The sequence below is a fragment of the Oryza glaberrima genome, chromosome 6 (genome assembly GCF_000147395.1).
Source record: "Oryza glaberrima chromosome 6, OglaRS2, whole genome shotgun sequence".
In the NCBI taxonomy this organism is placed as follows: Eukaryota; Viridiplantae; Streptophyta; class Magnoliopsida; order Poales; family Poaceae; genus Oryza; species Oryza glaberrima.
In genome coordinates, this window is record NC_068331.1 from 26,955,188 (window position 1) to 26,968,414 (window position 13,227).

General features: G+C 44.7%; 3 protein-coding genes across 4 annotated transcripts; all 3 read right to left on the reverse strand.

Moving 5' to 3' along the window:
- Window positions 1–1,139: 1,139 nt before the first annotated feature.
- On the reverse strand, window positions 1,140–4,425 carry LOC127777498 (uncharacterized). Of its 2 annotated transcripts, none has more exons than XM_052304100.1 (5): window positions 2,640–4,425; window positions 2,443–2,550; window positions 2,181–2,352; window positions 1,821–1,848; window positions 1,140–1,674 (listed from the first exon to the last, which is right to left on the reverse strand). In XM_052304100.1, the coding sequence occupies exons 1-4, from the start codon at window positions 4,212–4,214 to the stop codon at window positions 1,838–1,840; spliced, it is 1,866 nt and encodes a 621-aa protein (XP_052160060.1). In that variant the 5' UTR covers window positions 4,215–4,425; the 3' UTR covers window positions 1,140–1,674; window positions 1,821–1,837. The 2 variants fall into 2 exon arrangements, with proteins under 2 accessions (XP_052160060.1, XP_052160059.1); XM_052304099.1 differs by having other exon boundaries at window positions 1,140–1,727.
- A 1,924-nt stretch (window positions 4,426–6,349) lies between these two features.
- LOC127777431 (early nodulin-like protein 1) lies at window positions 6,350–7,806 on the reverse strand. The gene is made up of 2 exons (XM_052304023.1): window positions 7,524–7,806; window positions 6,350–7,437 (listed from the first exon to the last, which is right to left on the reverse strand). The coding sequence occupies exons 1-2, from the start codon at window positions 7,702–7,704 to the stop codon at window positions 6,776–6,778; spliced, it is 843 nt and encodes a 280-aa protein (XP_052159983.1). The 5' UTR covers window positions 7,705–7,806; the 3' UTR covers window positions 6,350–6,775.
- A 739-nt stretch (window positions 7,807–8,545) lies between these two features.
- LOC127775646 (CRIB domain-containing protein RIC10-like) lies at window positions 8,546–11,570 on the reverse strand. The gene is made up of 4 exons (XM_052301926.1): window positions 10,366–11,570; window positions 10,124–10,221; window positions 9,926–10,013; window positions 8,546–9,070 (listed from the first exon to the last, which is right to left on the reverse strand). Exons 1-4 carry the CDS (start codon window positions 10,421–10,423, stop codon window positions 8,838–8,840), a joined length of 477 nt encoding a protein of 158 aa, XP_052157886.1. The 5' UTR covers window positions 10,424–11,570; the 3' UTR covers window positions 8,546–8,837.
- Window positions 11,571–13,227: the final 1,657 nt, after the last annotated feature.

The following is a 13,227-nucleotide window of genomic DNA, read 5'->3' on the forward strand; positions in this document are numbered from 1 at the left end:
TTGGCTGCCTTTAAGCCAGGGAACGATGTGAATCTCATGTTCAGATCAGTGGCGAAGTACATTGTCGGAAATGGCAAAAACACTGATTTTTGGACAGCAAACTGGACTGGGCACGGCTGCTTTGCTTGGCGATGGCCAACGCTGTTTTCTTATGTGGGGCGTGCTAGACTTTCAGTTGCTAAAGCCTTGTGCAACAACAAATGGGTCCGTGGTCTGCAGGGTGCACTGTCCAATGAAGCAATGGGCGAATTTTTTCAGTTATGGGATGAGGTCCACGATTTCTCCCTGCTCCCATCGCCTGACGAGATCAGATGGAAGCTGACGGGCTACGGGAAATTCTCGGCGGCGTCGGCTTATGATGTTTTCTTCATAGCTGCTGAGGACTGCCCCTATGGCGAGCTACTGTGGCGATCCAGGGCCCCCTCGCGTGTGCGTTTCTTCATGTGGCTTGCGTTGAAGGATCGATGTCTCACCGCCGACAATCTTGCGAAGCGAAATTGGCCGCACGACCCCTCTGCTCGCTGTGTCAGAGAGAAGACGAGGATTGCCACCACTTGTTTGTAACCTGTCCTTTTACGGCGGAGGTATGGCGAAAGATCAGAAGATGGTGCAATGCAAACTTTGCAATCCCGGCAGACGGTGACAGCAGACTTGCTGACTGGTGGCTTGCAACGCGACGCCGTTTTCGGACGAGCTACAAAGTGGACTTCGACAACGCCTTCATGTTAATTTGCTGGCTTATTTGGAAGGAACGAAATGCTAGAATTTTTCAGCATGTGTCGATGACCACAGAGCAAGTAGCCGAGAATATAAAAGAAGAAATCGCGGTGTGGAGGGTAGCTGGGATCTTCTCCCAATTCGGCGAGTAATCGTTGTTGTATTGTCTCTTTCTCTTTCGCTTGTTCACGCTGTGTCTGGGATCTCTCCCGGACTAGCGCGACATTGTAATGTCGCTGTAACATTCCTTTGTTTTTCTCCCCAATCTTAAGAAATTGGTCGGCCAACCTTTGGCCGACCCGGCAAAAAAAACCATGGATAGATCATGTAATTACAAAGAGATTACTATGTTCACATTAACAAAGAAATCACAGATACAACTGATAATTGTGAAATTTATATTTTTGACAGAAACGACGGTGGGCTTACGCCAGCCTGAACCTTTATATTAATATATTCGTAAGCAATATTACAATGTGATTGAAAAAGAGTTACAGGGGGACAGGAGGAGGAAACGGAATTAGGAACTGGAAAAAGCTAAGAACCTACGGCCCTATTCAACCAAGGCTTGATGGACCATCGTTTTGCAGCTCCAGTCCAGTGCAGCACATCATCCACGCAGCACCAGGCGGTTTGACTGGTTTGTTCGTCGACATTGTTTAAGACCTTGTTGTTGCGACATTTCCAAATGTTCCAAGGGATGCACACCAAAATCGTTCAAGGGATCGAAGGAGGGCTGGCAGGGAGTGCAGGAAGGATTGTCGTTCAGAGATGCTCCAAGGCAGGGAGGTAGGCAAGAGACACATCAAAGCCAAGAAAGGACCATAGCGCTCTGACTTTAGAGCATCGAAGAAACAGGTGTTCTACACTTCCACGCTCTCCGGTACAGGGCAGAAAAGGGTATCGAGGATAGGCGACGGTCCCTCTTTTGTGTCATCATTCATTGGTGTAGTGCCGCTGACGTTTGGTAGGAGCAGAATTCACCCAGACAGCAGGCGCCAAATAAATTACTATGTTCACATTGACAAATAAATCAGAGGTACAACTAGTAATTGAAAGAGGTTTAACCGTTTTCAGGGATGATTAGACCATCTGATAATTACCTTTTGGATAGGGAATGTTAAAGTTGTCCTGAAACAAAGCAACTATGTAATGTTAATACTACCAAATAACTGGAATGGTTTTCTTAATAAAAATTTTAATGTGATGATTCGTTGCAGGTTATTAGAAAGAGTTAAAATGTGACATTCGCACAAACGTAGATACTGCATTTCTCACATTATGAAATTAAACTGAAGTAACTATTGGGTTTCTTTATTTGAATAAAAGTCATGTGGGTTGCTTTTTGGGGGGTAGCTATAAGGTTTCTGCCAATATATAATTTGAGAGATGCATGAACATAACAAGATATGTATCAAAGCAAGACAGGTTGCATTGAAAAAGGATCCGAAATTCTGAATAACCTGATGTTGATGTATCAGCATCATTGCCGTCAGGGGCATCATCAACGTTAGGAAATATTGCATCAATATCAGGACAGACATCAACAAAAGGAAATACTGCATTAATAGCAGCAACATCAATACTATTACTGGCAGCCTCTTTATCTTCAGTCATGCATGTTAGTAACTGGTCCTGTTAAGATTATAGTATAGACTCAGTACTCAGTAAAGGGAGATCAGATGTATAACTATACATAAACAAGAATCTCTAGACTTAACATACCGATATGAAACACATTGCGAGCGGTGAGATGGCTACACGATAATCCATAAGAGAGATTTCAAGAAAATAACGCCACAGGTCTCGGATTTCAGCACAAGCCTCATTGAACTGCAACATAACAAAGATGGCTGTCAGTATGAGTGAATTTAACAAAACAATGTTGAAACAAGGCCATGCAAAACAGAAGATTCTCAAACCTCAGAGCTTGAAATATCTGTGGGGACATTATTCAGCTTTAGCTTAATCTTCTCAAGGATAAAAACTCCTTTTCTGCATTTTTCCTCTCGTATTTGAGAAAATGGCTTTTCTTCAATATTATCAACTGCTCGAAGAAACAAGTACTTGAAAATATCATCCATCCTTTTGAAATGTAAGACATAATTCTCCTCTGAATCTTGACAGATTGTTGCATTGTCCGAGAAATGATCACCCTGATATGTATCAGAGATCGATTCTGGATCAAAAACTTGCGGCAGGTTCGTCCAGAAACTCCCTTCGGGATGCTTGCTGCGCATGTGTTGCAAGAGCGAATCAATGTCTGGGATCTTCTTGCCAACACAATAGGGACAAATCCAGAACCTCCATGACTTGTTTTTCTTGACAAAGTTGAGTGCATCAGATATGGTCTTTGCAGCTTCATGGTCATCTTGATAGAAAGTAACAAAGTGTAGGTGCAAATACTTGAGTCCCACCAATCGAAAGCTGTCCTGCTTCTCGCTTGCCAGTGAGCACCAGTAATCTCTACACACCAAGACAAGCTTCTGAAGCAAACGTTTGAGCTCTGTGCGGATATAAGATTTCCTATCCTCAGGCTTCTCTCCGGGGATAGATCCAGGAGGCACGTCCTCCTCCCTGGGATCAGTAGGCTCCTCCATACGGATTGCCCGGTCACACTCCACTTCCACAGAACAATACTTCCCCATGACAAACCAGAGCTTCGCGCGGAACATGGCAATCTCAAGCGAATTGCTGAACTCTTCAACCAAATTGTTCAATGCGTCGAGGATGCTATTCAGAAACGGCTTCTTGTCAATGTTTGGGTCGAGGCCGCGCGCGAAATCCAAGCTGATCTTTGCGTGGGTCAAGTGCGCGCGCGCCGAGTAGCCGAATCGCTCGACGAGCGCCTTCTTCGCTTGCTTCTTCGCCGTGGCCGCGCCCTCGCGCTTGGAGATGTCGAGCATGTCGACGACGACCGCGGGAATGATCTTGGCGGACATGTGGGACATGATATGGTGAGAGTGGAAGAGCGCGGCCTCCCTCGCTTTCGCCAACCTGTACATGGTGGTGCTCAGGGTGCGGTCGAGGTCGAACGCGACGTTGTTCTCCGCCGGGTCGGTGGGGGAGGAGATGGCTAGGGCACGCATGATCTCGCGATCCGGCTCGTAGTCCTTGGCGCTGGCGACCTTCGCCATGGCGAAGCCGGTGGCGATCTGGACGCAGTTGGGGGCGAGACGCTTGGCCTGCACGTAGAGGTCGCGCGCGTAGACGAGGTGCATCACCGAAGCCTGGCCGTCGGAGCCGTCGCGGGCGGAGCGGGTGGAGGCGTTCTGGTGGAGGCCGGCGGCGAGGTGGAGCACGACGGCGGACTCCGGGTGCTTGGCCGCGAGCTCGTCCGCGCGCGCGATCGCCTCGTCGTGGCGGCCCTCACGATCCAGCCGCATCGCCTCCACGGCCTCCTTGCGCAGGGGGCTCGCCTCGAGGAGGCGCCGCCGCTCCTCCTCCTCGCGCGCCGCCTCGGCCTCCTTCCGCTGTTTCCCTCTGCCCCTGCCCATCTCCCCCCCGGTGCGAGATCAAGCGACGCGACGCGAGCGAGCGAGGTGTTGGTGTGAGACGCCGCGGCGACGCAGGAGATGGAGGCGGCGACGCGCGCGCGCGCGAGGTGTTCGTCGGAATGCCGCAACTGCGACGGGGACTCGAAGGGTTTGGTGGTGGAAAAGGCGGCGCGGGTGAAAGCTGAGGGGTGAGGGGCTCTTCCGATTTAAAGAGTTCGAATGCTGCGGGAGCGAATAGCTAGGGCCAGTTTGTTGAGGTTTCTATCTGGACTGGACGAGGTGATAAGCACGGAGAAGTTGTTATACAGTAGCCTCTTTCATCTTTATCTCTGCTACTTAAATTCCATCGTCCATAAAAAAAACGGATGAAAAAAACTAAATTTATCCAATAAAAATACCGGGCGAAAAAAAGTACGAAAAAACCAAATTTGTCCGATCCAGAAAAAAGAGGCGAAAAAAAAACGAAAATTATCCGATCCAAAAAAAAAATAGGGCGTTGCTTCCCTCAAAATGCTTCCTTGCTCTGTGTACTTTGTTCAACAGGATCAAGGGAAACAACTCTCCACTTATTTTTCCAGTGTCCTTTTAGCACTCAATGTTGGGCGTAATTTGGTGTGGTTTGGAATCTTTCTTTAAGCTTTGGTGAAATGTTGGTCATGGCCAGAAATTCATATAACTCTACCCATTTTGTTGAGAAGGTGCTTTATGCTGCTTGGAACATTTGGAAGCAGAGGAATAGTTTAATTTTTGAAAACATTGTTCCCTCTTGGAGAGTTCTCTTTAGGAATAATCTCTCCCTTTTAGTTCATAGAGTCAAAAATTCTGAGAGAAATACATTGTTACAGTGGTTAAATTTGTTGTAATTTTTTCCCCTTTATTAATATAAAATCTTAACGGTGGGGGCTTCCCCTACCGTGGTTCTTTCAAAAAAAAAACAGGGCGAAAGAGAACGTGCGAAAAAAAAGAAAAACCAAATCTGCAAATCTGTCCTATCTAGAAAAAAGGGGCGAAAAAAGACCGGGCCAAAAAACCAAAATAGTCCGATCCAAAAAAAACGGGCAAAAGAAAACGTGCGAAAAAAGAAAAGAAAAACCAAATCTGATGCGGTAAAAGAAAAATCAGGGGAAAAATGAATTTGTCTGATTCCCCAAAAATAATTGTCCGGTCAAAAAAACCGGGCGAAAGAAAAAAAAAAGCGAAAAAAATTTAAAAAAAGTCCGACTCCTATCCGATTCCCTCTCATAAACGAAAAAAAAAGTTCAACTATAGATCTGATTCCCCCTTAAAAAGAAAAATAAAAGGCACCACTCCTTTTGAGTCCGATATACCAGCCACCACTCCTCTCAGTTTTAATCTATACCATGATATCTCACACATCTTAGTGAAACAAAATGATGTGCTGGATTGAAGATCTGTTTAAAAACCACTTCAATTGAAGACATGGGGGGTAATTTGAATGGTTTTGAAAGTTAAGGGGGTTAGATATCTGGTTTTGAAGTTAAGGGGTGTATTTTAGACGAACGCAATAGTTCAGGGGGTCAAATGGACTTATCCCTTTAGAATTTATATATATGAGTTAAAAAAAACAAATCTTCATTATTAGAAAACACGAAGGAGAAATACAAGGTGTAATGAGGGCCCCGAATTTAATCCTTATCATTTTATTATTTTCATATCGACATTTTAGTGATAGATCACACTTCAGCTCCAAGCGAACTACAGTTCTTATAATTCAACGACAGGAACTTTGCTTTCTTTTTGTTTCTTTTTTCTTCTCTTTTCTTTTTGCCGGATTAGCCAAAGAAAGATTGACCAAATTTTATTAAGAGTGGAGGTATGTACAAAACTTTGCTTTCTTATAACTTACCAAGAATATATGAGGACAACTTATAAAGTAAGGATCAATAACCAATCAAGCAAATAGTCAAAGAAGCAATAGCATTTTATTATAATTCTTCAACAATCCAAAAAGTTAGTAAAATAATACTTCAAAGCAATAGTTGGCTAGTTGCAAGAATTCTAACCTATTTACATTTCATTACGTTGGTAGCTAAACTCTTCTATGCTTTAAAAATGTGGGATGATAAAAAAGAACTTAGCACCTGTTATTAATAGAGAGGGAAAATGGTGAGAGAACCCACGCAAAGACATGACTTGAACAAAGACTGGTCTAAACCCTGATAGCGTTCTTACCACTAAGCTACCGGTTTGGACTGGCCTACGTTCGAGTCATGTCTCATACGTGAGTTTTTTTTAGACTTACACCGTGAGTTTTTTTTAGACTTACACCATTTTCCTATGCTAAGTTCCTTTGTATCATCCCACATTTTTTCATTTGAAAGAAAAAAAATTCTTCAATGCTTCCAACGCAAACATGCAGACTCAATGACTCAAGTACTCAACCACATTTTTATTTCACTATCATTATTCCACCAATGCAAAAACAAATCCAGAGATAATCCTCTCTAGTCTATACGGTATCTGTAACAATATACCACTCGATTTCATTTAACTTTACACTGCACAAATAAAAGAACACGTCACTGCAGAAGCAGAAAGCTTCAGATAGCTAGCATGGCGTAGCCGATGTATGCTCCCAGCGACGTGACGACGACGCCGGCCACCACCGGAGCAGCGGCGGCGGCGCCACTCCGGTCGTTGGCTGCGGGCGCCGCCGGCGTCGTCGCGTTCGCCCCATCGGTCCCCGGCGGCGGCGGCGGCTGGGCCACGCCTCCAGGGGTAGTTGACGGCGACGGTGCCATGGCCGCTGGCGCCGGTGGCGAGCTCGGTGTTGACGTCGTCGGAGCAGGCGCCGGCGCCATAGGTGAAACCGACGGCGATGGGCTCGGCGTCGTAGCTACCGGAGACGGCGCCAAGCTCGGGGTGGCGGCGGCTGGCGCAGGCGACGGTGGCGACGACGCCGGGCTCGGCATCGGCACCGGCGCGACGGGAGGAGGCACAGCCGGCGGCGACGGCGGAGGCGCGTGGCGGCCGCCGCGGTCTGCCATGACGACGACGACGAGCTTCTCGCCGGCGCGGCAGTTGGCCTCGTTGCCGCTGATGAAGAAGAAGGGCCCCGACCTGTCGAACGTGAACACCGTGTTGCCGTCGTCGAACCTTCCGCCGCCACCGCCGCCGGCCACCGGCGACGACGTGTTGCACGCGTCGTACGCCCCCTGATCCACCACCACCACCGCGTCCGTCTCCTTCGGGTACACGAACACTACAAAAAAAAAAAGCCGTGAGATCATCATCACGCGTGCACGGCCGGCGAAATCCTCGCCGGCGATCATCTCGGCGGCGACTTACGCAGCTGGTCGCCGATCTGGAACCTCATCCTGCCGGCCCACGAGTTGTACGGCTCGGCGTTGGCGTCGGGGACGCTCCAGCCTCTGCCTCCTCCGACTCTGAACTGCGTCGCGCTCGCCGCTGCGGCCATGAGACCCAACCACGCGAGCCCCACACTGACAGTTGCCACTGCTCCCGCCATTTTTTCTTGCACACTTGATAGTTGATACCACCACGACTAGTGATCGATTTCACTGCAGTGCTGTGCCTGATCTGATCGATCAGACAAAGCTGGGTTGCTGGGTATTTGTAGTGGTGATACAGAAATTCAGAATTAATGAATTGGAGACTTGGTAATAATAAGCCTAGTCAGAGGCTTTGTCTGAATGCAATGGACGTGTCACTTTACAAGGAGTTAGCACTTGCCACAGGTTGTCACTTTGATTATTACTAATTGGGTATTTCATTGGCATAATATGTGTTGTACAGGTGATGGTCTGACAGAGTGACAAGTGCTCATGAAAATTCAGAGTTTAATGCTTCGATTTGGATACGTATCCAACGTCATTTTCAGATGAGTGATGACTCGAGAAGTCGAGATGTTAACCCACACACATGGCGAGGCTTGAGGCGACGACACCATGCGTTGGTCGGCAGTAGTAGAAGGATTCAGAAAAGAATTCTCTGCATAGGCGGCGAGCAGCTAATCTTATCTATGCACAGAGAGAGATTCAGAGAAGAATTTGAGTTCGTCTTGTAGTTCAGAAAGGACAATCATTCATGTCATAGAAAAATTTCAGAAGCCTCCTGGATCGAATATAGTAGGTGTGTTGGAACATTGTGAGAGGAATCTCTGAACAAACAGCAGTAGTAACATTCAGTAAAAAAAAAAAAATCTGAGAATTTGATTTGGTAGGGGCTCTTGCGTCCTCCTAGAATGCTCAAAGATGCTGTAAAAAGTTTCAGGATTGGTCAAGAAGGCAGGGAGCATGGAGCCACCAAATATGACAATTTTTTTCAGGAATAGACAAAAGACTTGCGCATCCACAAAATCTGACAATGTCTTCAGAGAATAATTGTTCAGACTAGGTGGAACATTTTTGTTTATTCACCATTTTCAGGTCCGGTCAACTTTTCAAACTTCAGAAATAGCCAAAACTCAAACAAAGCAGTACAATGCATAGTTTGTTCAGTCATGGACACATTACACATGTCCCTAATCTAGACGCTTAGCATCCATCACAACGCTCATACGATTATTTCAGGCGATTTTATTCTCCTGATCGAACAGCACGAAGAAAACACACCAGAAAACTATATGAACTGTCATTCAAACTAGGCGACTCGGAGGCCGCCACGCAACTCGCTGAAATCACCGCACGCTGTCACAAACGAGGAGGACCTTGACCTCGACAAGAAGGAGCTCGCGGATGATGCTCTTGCTGCCTTCTTCCTCCTCGGGTTCTTGGGGCCTCTCGGGATGTCATGGCAGCAGGCGGCGGCCTCCTGGCCGGATTTGTCTGTGCAGATTTCTGTTGGGAGCGTGGCTCTTGGTGGTTTGTCAAAATCTGCAGCAATTCAAAGACAAAACATAATGAAATGAGAGGAGGTAAGGTGACATGATTTGTTAAAGAATGGTATGATTCACCAGAAAGACTGTTAGGCCTTCTCGGGGATATGGGAATTCTACATGAATTTTATGAAAATCAGTTCAATTCTGTCGAGAATCGCAAAGAGAACTCCTGAGGACTTAACCTTTCTCATGACTTCTGAAATTCTGTTTGCTAAACGGGTTGGGCAAAAGCAGATTGTGCAGGGTTTACATCATAACCCACTAAAATCATGATGAGAACTCTTTCAAGAGAAAAAAAAAGCATGAATTCAGTCATCCAACTCAGTCAAGAGATCGGAGCTGCATCAGTGGACGAACTGTAGAGAGGCACGCCACCTCACTCACCGACGTTTGGTCCCCTGACAACACAAGATTTCCCACGAAAGATCCGACATATCACTCCTCCAGAGTTAGTCAGCAAGGGGCGACGCTGCAAGTCTGAACATCGCATTCCACCAGGATGGGGACAGACAATGGCAAAAAAGGGTGCAAGTGCTGATATGACAATCAAGTCTACCTTGACACCAAACTAGGCTGAAGTTTCCAAAACCAGAATTAATGGAGAAGAGCAGACGGAGCAAATGGTATGGTATGCCACTACTGTAGAACAGAAGGTTCAAGCTTGTACTGGAGTATGTAGATTCTGAATCAACTAGCTAGACACAAGTACGTGACTAGTTATGCTTTCTTGCATGAGCAAAGGTTTCAGACATCATTAGCGTCCCGTCCCGACTGAAAACTTCATGAAGAGCAAACACTGAAAAAGGAGCGCATAAGTGGACAGAAGGAAGAGATCGAGGGAGATACTTGCCTTGAGATGCCCAGGATGTCTTCCTTGACTGCGCAAAGGAGCCCATGGAGCCTGCTGACAACTCTTCCAATCCACTGAATTCACTCATCTAGTAAAATTGCCATAAAAAATCACAACCAGAGAGTAGGAAAATGTATAGATCATTGCAAAGAAGATTACTTGGAGAAACCTTCCAGCTATGAGATATGAGATCCTTACCCAGCTTGGGCATGAATCACTAGTGCCCACGCCTATGTGAGACACATGCCTGACGTCTGTAGGGCACCCGATTTCCATCTCATGTTGCTTCTGCAGTGCTGGATAACCGAAAGGGAGCAATGGTCATACTGGTATATAACCAATGGTATAGAAACTGTGCATTGCTATTGTGGTTCAGCTAATTCATCAAAAACTGAAAATAGAGGTAGATGCAGCAAAGATAAACAATCTGCTTCGCTTACCGAATATTTGAGAGATTATCTTCAAACCTTTGAATATCCCCTTCATCTTTATCTCCATTGGTGAGGTGCCTCAGTACTCCAAACAAAGAAAGAACAGAAGTGTCCTGAAGGAAATACTCACGAACTAGTGTATTACTTTGCCATGCACATATCTAAGCATCAGTTAATCTTCAGAATGTGGGGTAGCAGAGTTCATGCATGGAGACCAAGATCATACACTGCATGAATTTGTGTATGACTGCTGATCAGAATAGGGAGTCACTTCCAAGGTGAATGGCTTTATTGACTGTGAACTAGAACTTGTCAGCAGGCAGCCATTTTTGCCCCTACACTGGTCTGCAGTTTTCTCCTATCGCAGAAGCAACCAGCCCTGCTTCCTAATTATTGGACACACTACACACCAGAAAGAGGGATGAGAAGGAACAGAATGGGCTGAGAGAGTGTGAGAATAAGAGTAAGCTCAAGACTACTTAAATAAAGGTGACAACTAACAAGTTAGCTGGCTTTTCCTATTCCAAAAGTCTGCTGTCATCTCATTTGGGCCATTTCATAAGACAGGTGTATATTTGATAACATGTGATGTTTTAGCTGTTCTTGATCTTAATGTTCAAGGATTACTTTATCGTGAGCTTAAATATGCCATTTCTCCCTAAACATTTTCTTGCTAGCGCTTAATTTCTGCATGATCTGCTCCAGATAGTTGCATATTACCAATGCAAAAGATTTGTTGCATAGTCACTCTCACATGCTGCTGTCTTTGACAAGTTACCATAAGTATTCTGGGCCAGTCTCCACCAAATAGAATGGAACGAAATGTTGGATCTATGTGATACACATTTTACATGCACAATAGCTTGATCTACCTGAATTCCTTTGTGCCCTCCAGTAACATCCTAAATTTACTCAAAATCATCCAAGCAAGCTACTTACATGAGTATGGACTGAAGAAGAAAATGAAGTGCCGGAGCAAGTGCACCTGCCTAGTTTTCACTTGGCATGAAAAGAGAAATACAGCCTTGCTTGAGGTAGATTAGATCCTTAAAAGCTGAGTTTTGCTCAAATCTGTCCTCTATTAATGCATGGGGTCTGATGGTCCTATTTCCTTTTAATCATCAAACAACCAAATGTTTGGTTATAAAGTATGGTCTTGACCTTGAACTGTAAAAATTAAGGTAATAACCTCTATGTACTTGGCCGTGCCTAATTATTTTGGGTAGAATACATTGGAATAGAGAATGTTATAGACTCATAATATTGAAGATAAAGCTTGTAGAAAAATGAATGGCAATCATTAACAGTTAGATGAAAAATACCACTACCTCGTCCCAAAACGGACCACATTAAATTTGGACCAAAGATATTATCTGAAGCGTACACTTAGATATAGGAAAACCATATAAGCATTTTTCTTAACTAAAAATATTTCCATGCTGCTATCATACTTTATCTTTTTATCAACTTAAATTAAATTCAGTGGTCCCGTAGCAACCTATGTTTGATACCTAAGTGTAGTTGTGAGCAGACTTAATTCTTATTTCTGTGGATCATAGGTTTTGCTTACCTAGTCTGGTTCTTACTTTCAGTTCAACATCAGCAACAAATTTTTTGGGTGCTAGTACTTCTCTGGGCTTTGCCTATTAAATCTGTACTCTTTGAGATATTAAAGGCGTAACAGATAGGAAACCTGCAAACACTAAGAGTTAAGCTGGAATCGTCCCCAGTGACACCATGCCTGTACTCTTGTTGCTTACTAAAAAAGCAGGGTGTAAAGCCTTTTCTCTAAACAAGATACTAACTAAGAAAATAGAACATAAAACAATATAGAACTTCACTGTTGTTATATAAGGACTTCATGGAACTGCTTGTCTTCATTAGTACCTTGCCAGGATTTCAGGCTTCATAAGCTGCAGGTACCTTGCAAATATAGAAGTTGCATATCCAAAACAGATTTCAGAACATCATTGTTCCTCATTTGCATAGTGATTTGGTCTACGTCCCTTAATATAATTTCAAATCGACCAAAAGGGACACCTGTTATCATAAAACAAAATGGTCCGTTTTATCATGAATATGGAATAGTCAGTATATAACATATTGTATTGATGAAAGATACTTTTTTTTTCTCAAAAACGCAAGAGCCATGCGTTTCATTTCATTAAGGAGAAGAAAAGGTATGTACAGCAGAGCGCTTCACAAAGGAACACTCTGAAAAAAGAAGAGAAAAACACAAAAACATCGCCGAGGCGATGCGCAACAACTCCCGCAGGAGCTAAGCTCCTAGGTGGAGAGCGACCGGGCCAAGAGTTCATGAAGAGCTCTTGCCCCAGCAGTACACAATAATAAACTCTCCCTTGCCAAAGCATCCAATACGGCAGCAGTACTAGGTGTGGCATTGTTGAAGATGCAGTCATTCCGGTGTTTCCAAATTTCCCAGGCCACTAAGATAATCACAGAGTTCAGCTCTTTCTTAGCTTCCTTAGAGACACCTCTGACCACATGGGACCACCAACTAGAGAAGATTAGTCATCACAGCAAAGCTCTTATTCTGCAATATATTTTTATATTTTCAAAGTTTCAGAAGAGATATGCAGTCTCTTGCAGGCTACATCAGAGTCGTTGGGATATGGAAGATGCTCCATTTTTATTTGTGCTGAAAGATACACATTGTTAATACAGGATATTAACTTGTAGGCTAGTCAACAGCTATGCTCTTTTTGTGGAACTTTATGCAAACAATTGAAAGATGCAGTTTCTTGCAGGCTACAAACAAACAAACATAGCTACCAAGTTGAAGATGATGGCATCCAAAAGCAAAACAAACATCTCATCTTTTGTTTTCTTTTTTTTTCCTGAAGACGAGAT

Bases quoted from the DNA above. Each gene is read 5' to 3' on its own strand.
- LOC127777498 (XM_052304100.1), bottom strand. From the start codon at position 4,214: ATGGGCAGGGGCAGAGGGAAACAGCGGAAGGAGGCCGAGGCGGCGCGC. The intron at 2,551-2,639 runs GTTTGAGAATCT...GTTATGTTGCAG, and splicing joins CAGATATTTCAAGCTCTGAG to TTCAATGAGGCTTGTGCTGA. The intron at 2,353-2,442 runs GTATGTTAAGTC...TAATCTTAACAG, and splicing joins TCGCAATGTGTTTCATATCG to GACCAGTTACTAACATGCAT.
- LOC127777431 (XM_052304023.1), bottom strand. From the start codon at position 7,704: ATGGCGGGAGCAGTGGCAACTGTCAGTGTGGGGCTCGCGTGGTTGGGT. The intron at 7,438-7,523 runs GTAAGTCGCCGC...TTTTTTTTGTAG, and splicing joins CCAGATCGGCGACCAGCTGC to TGTTCGTGTACCCGAAGGAG.
- LOC127775646 (XM_052301926.1), bottom strand. From the start codon at position 10,423: ATGGAGATAAAGATGAAGGGGATATTCAAAGGTTTGAAGATAATCTCT. The intron at 10,222-10,365 runs GTAAGCGAAGCA...TCGGTTATCCAG, and splicing joins GATAATCTCTCAAATATTCG to CACTGCAGAAGCAACATGAG. The intron at 10,014-10,123 runs GTAAGGATCTCA...CAATTTTACTAG, and splicing joins GTGATTCATGCCCAAGCTGG to ATGAGTGAATTCAGTGGATT.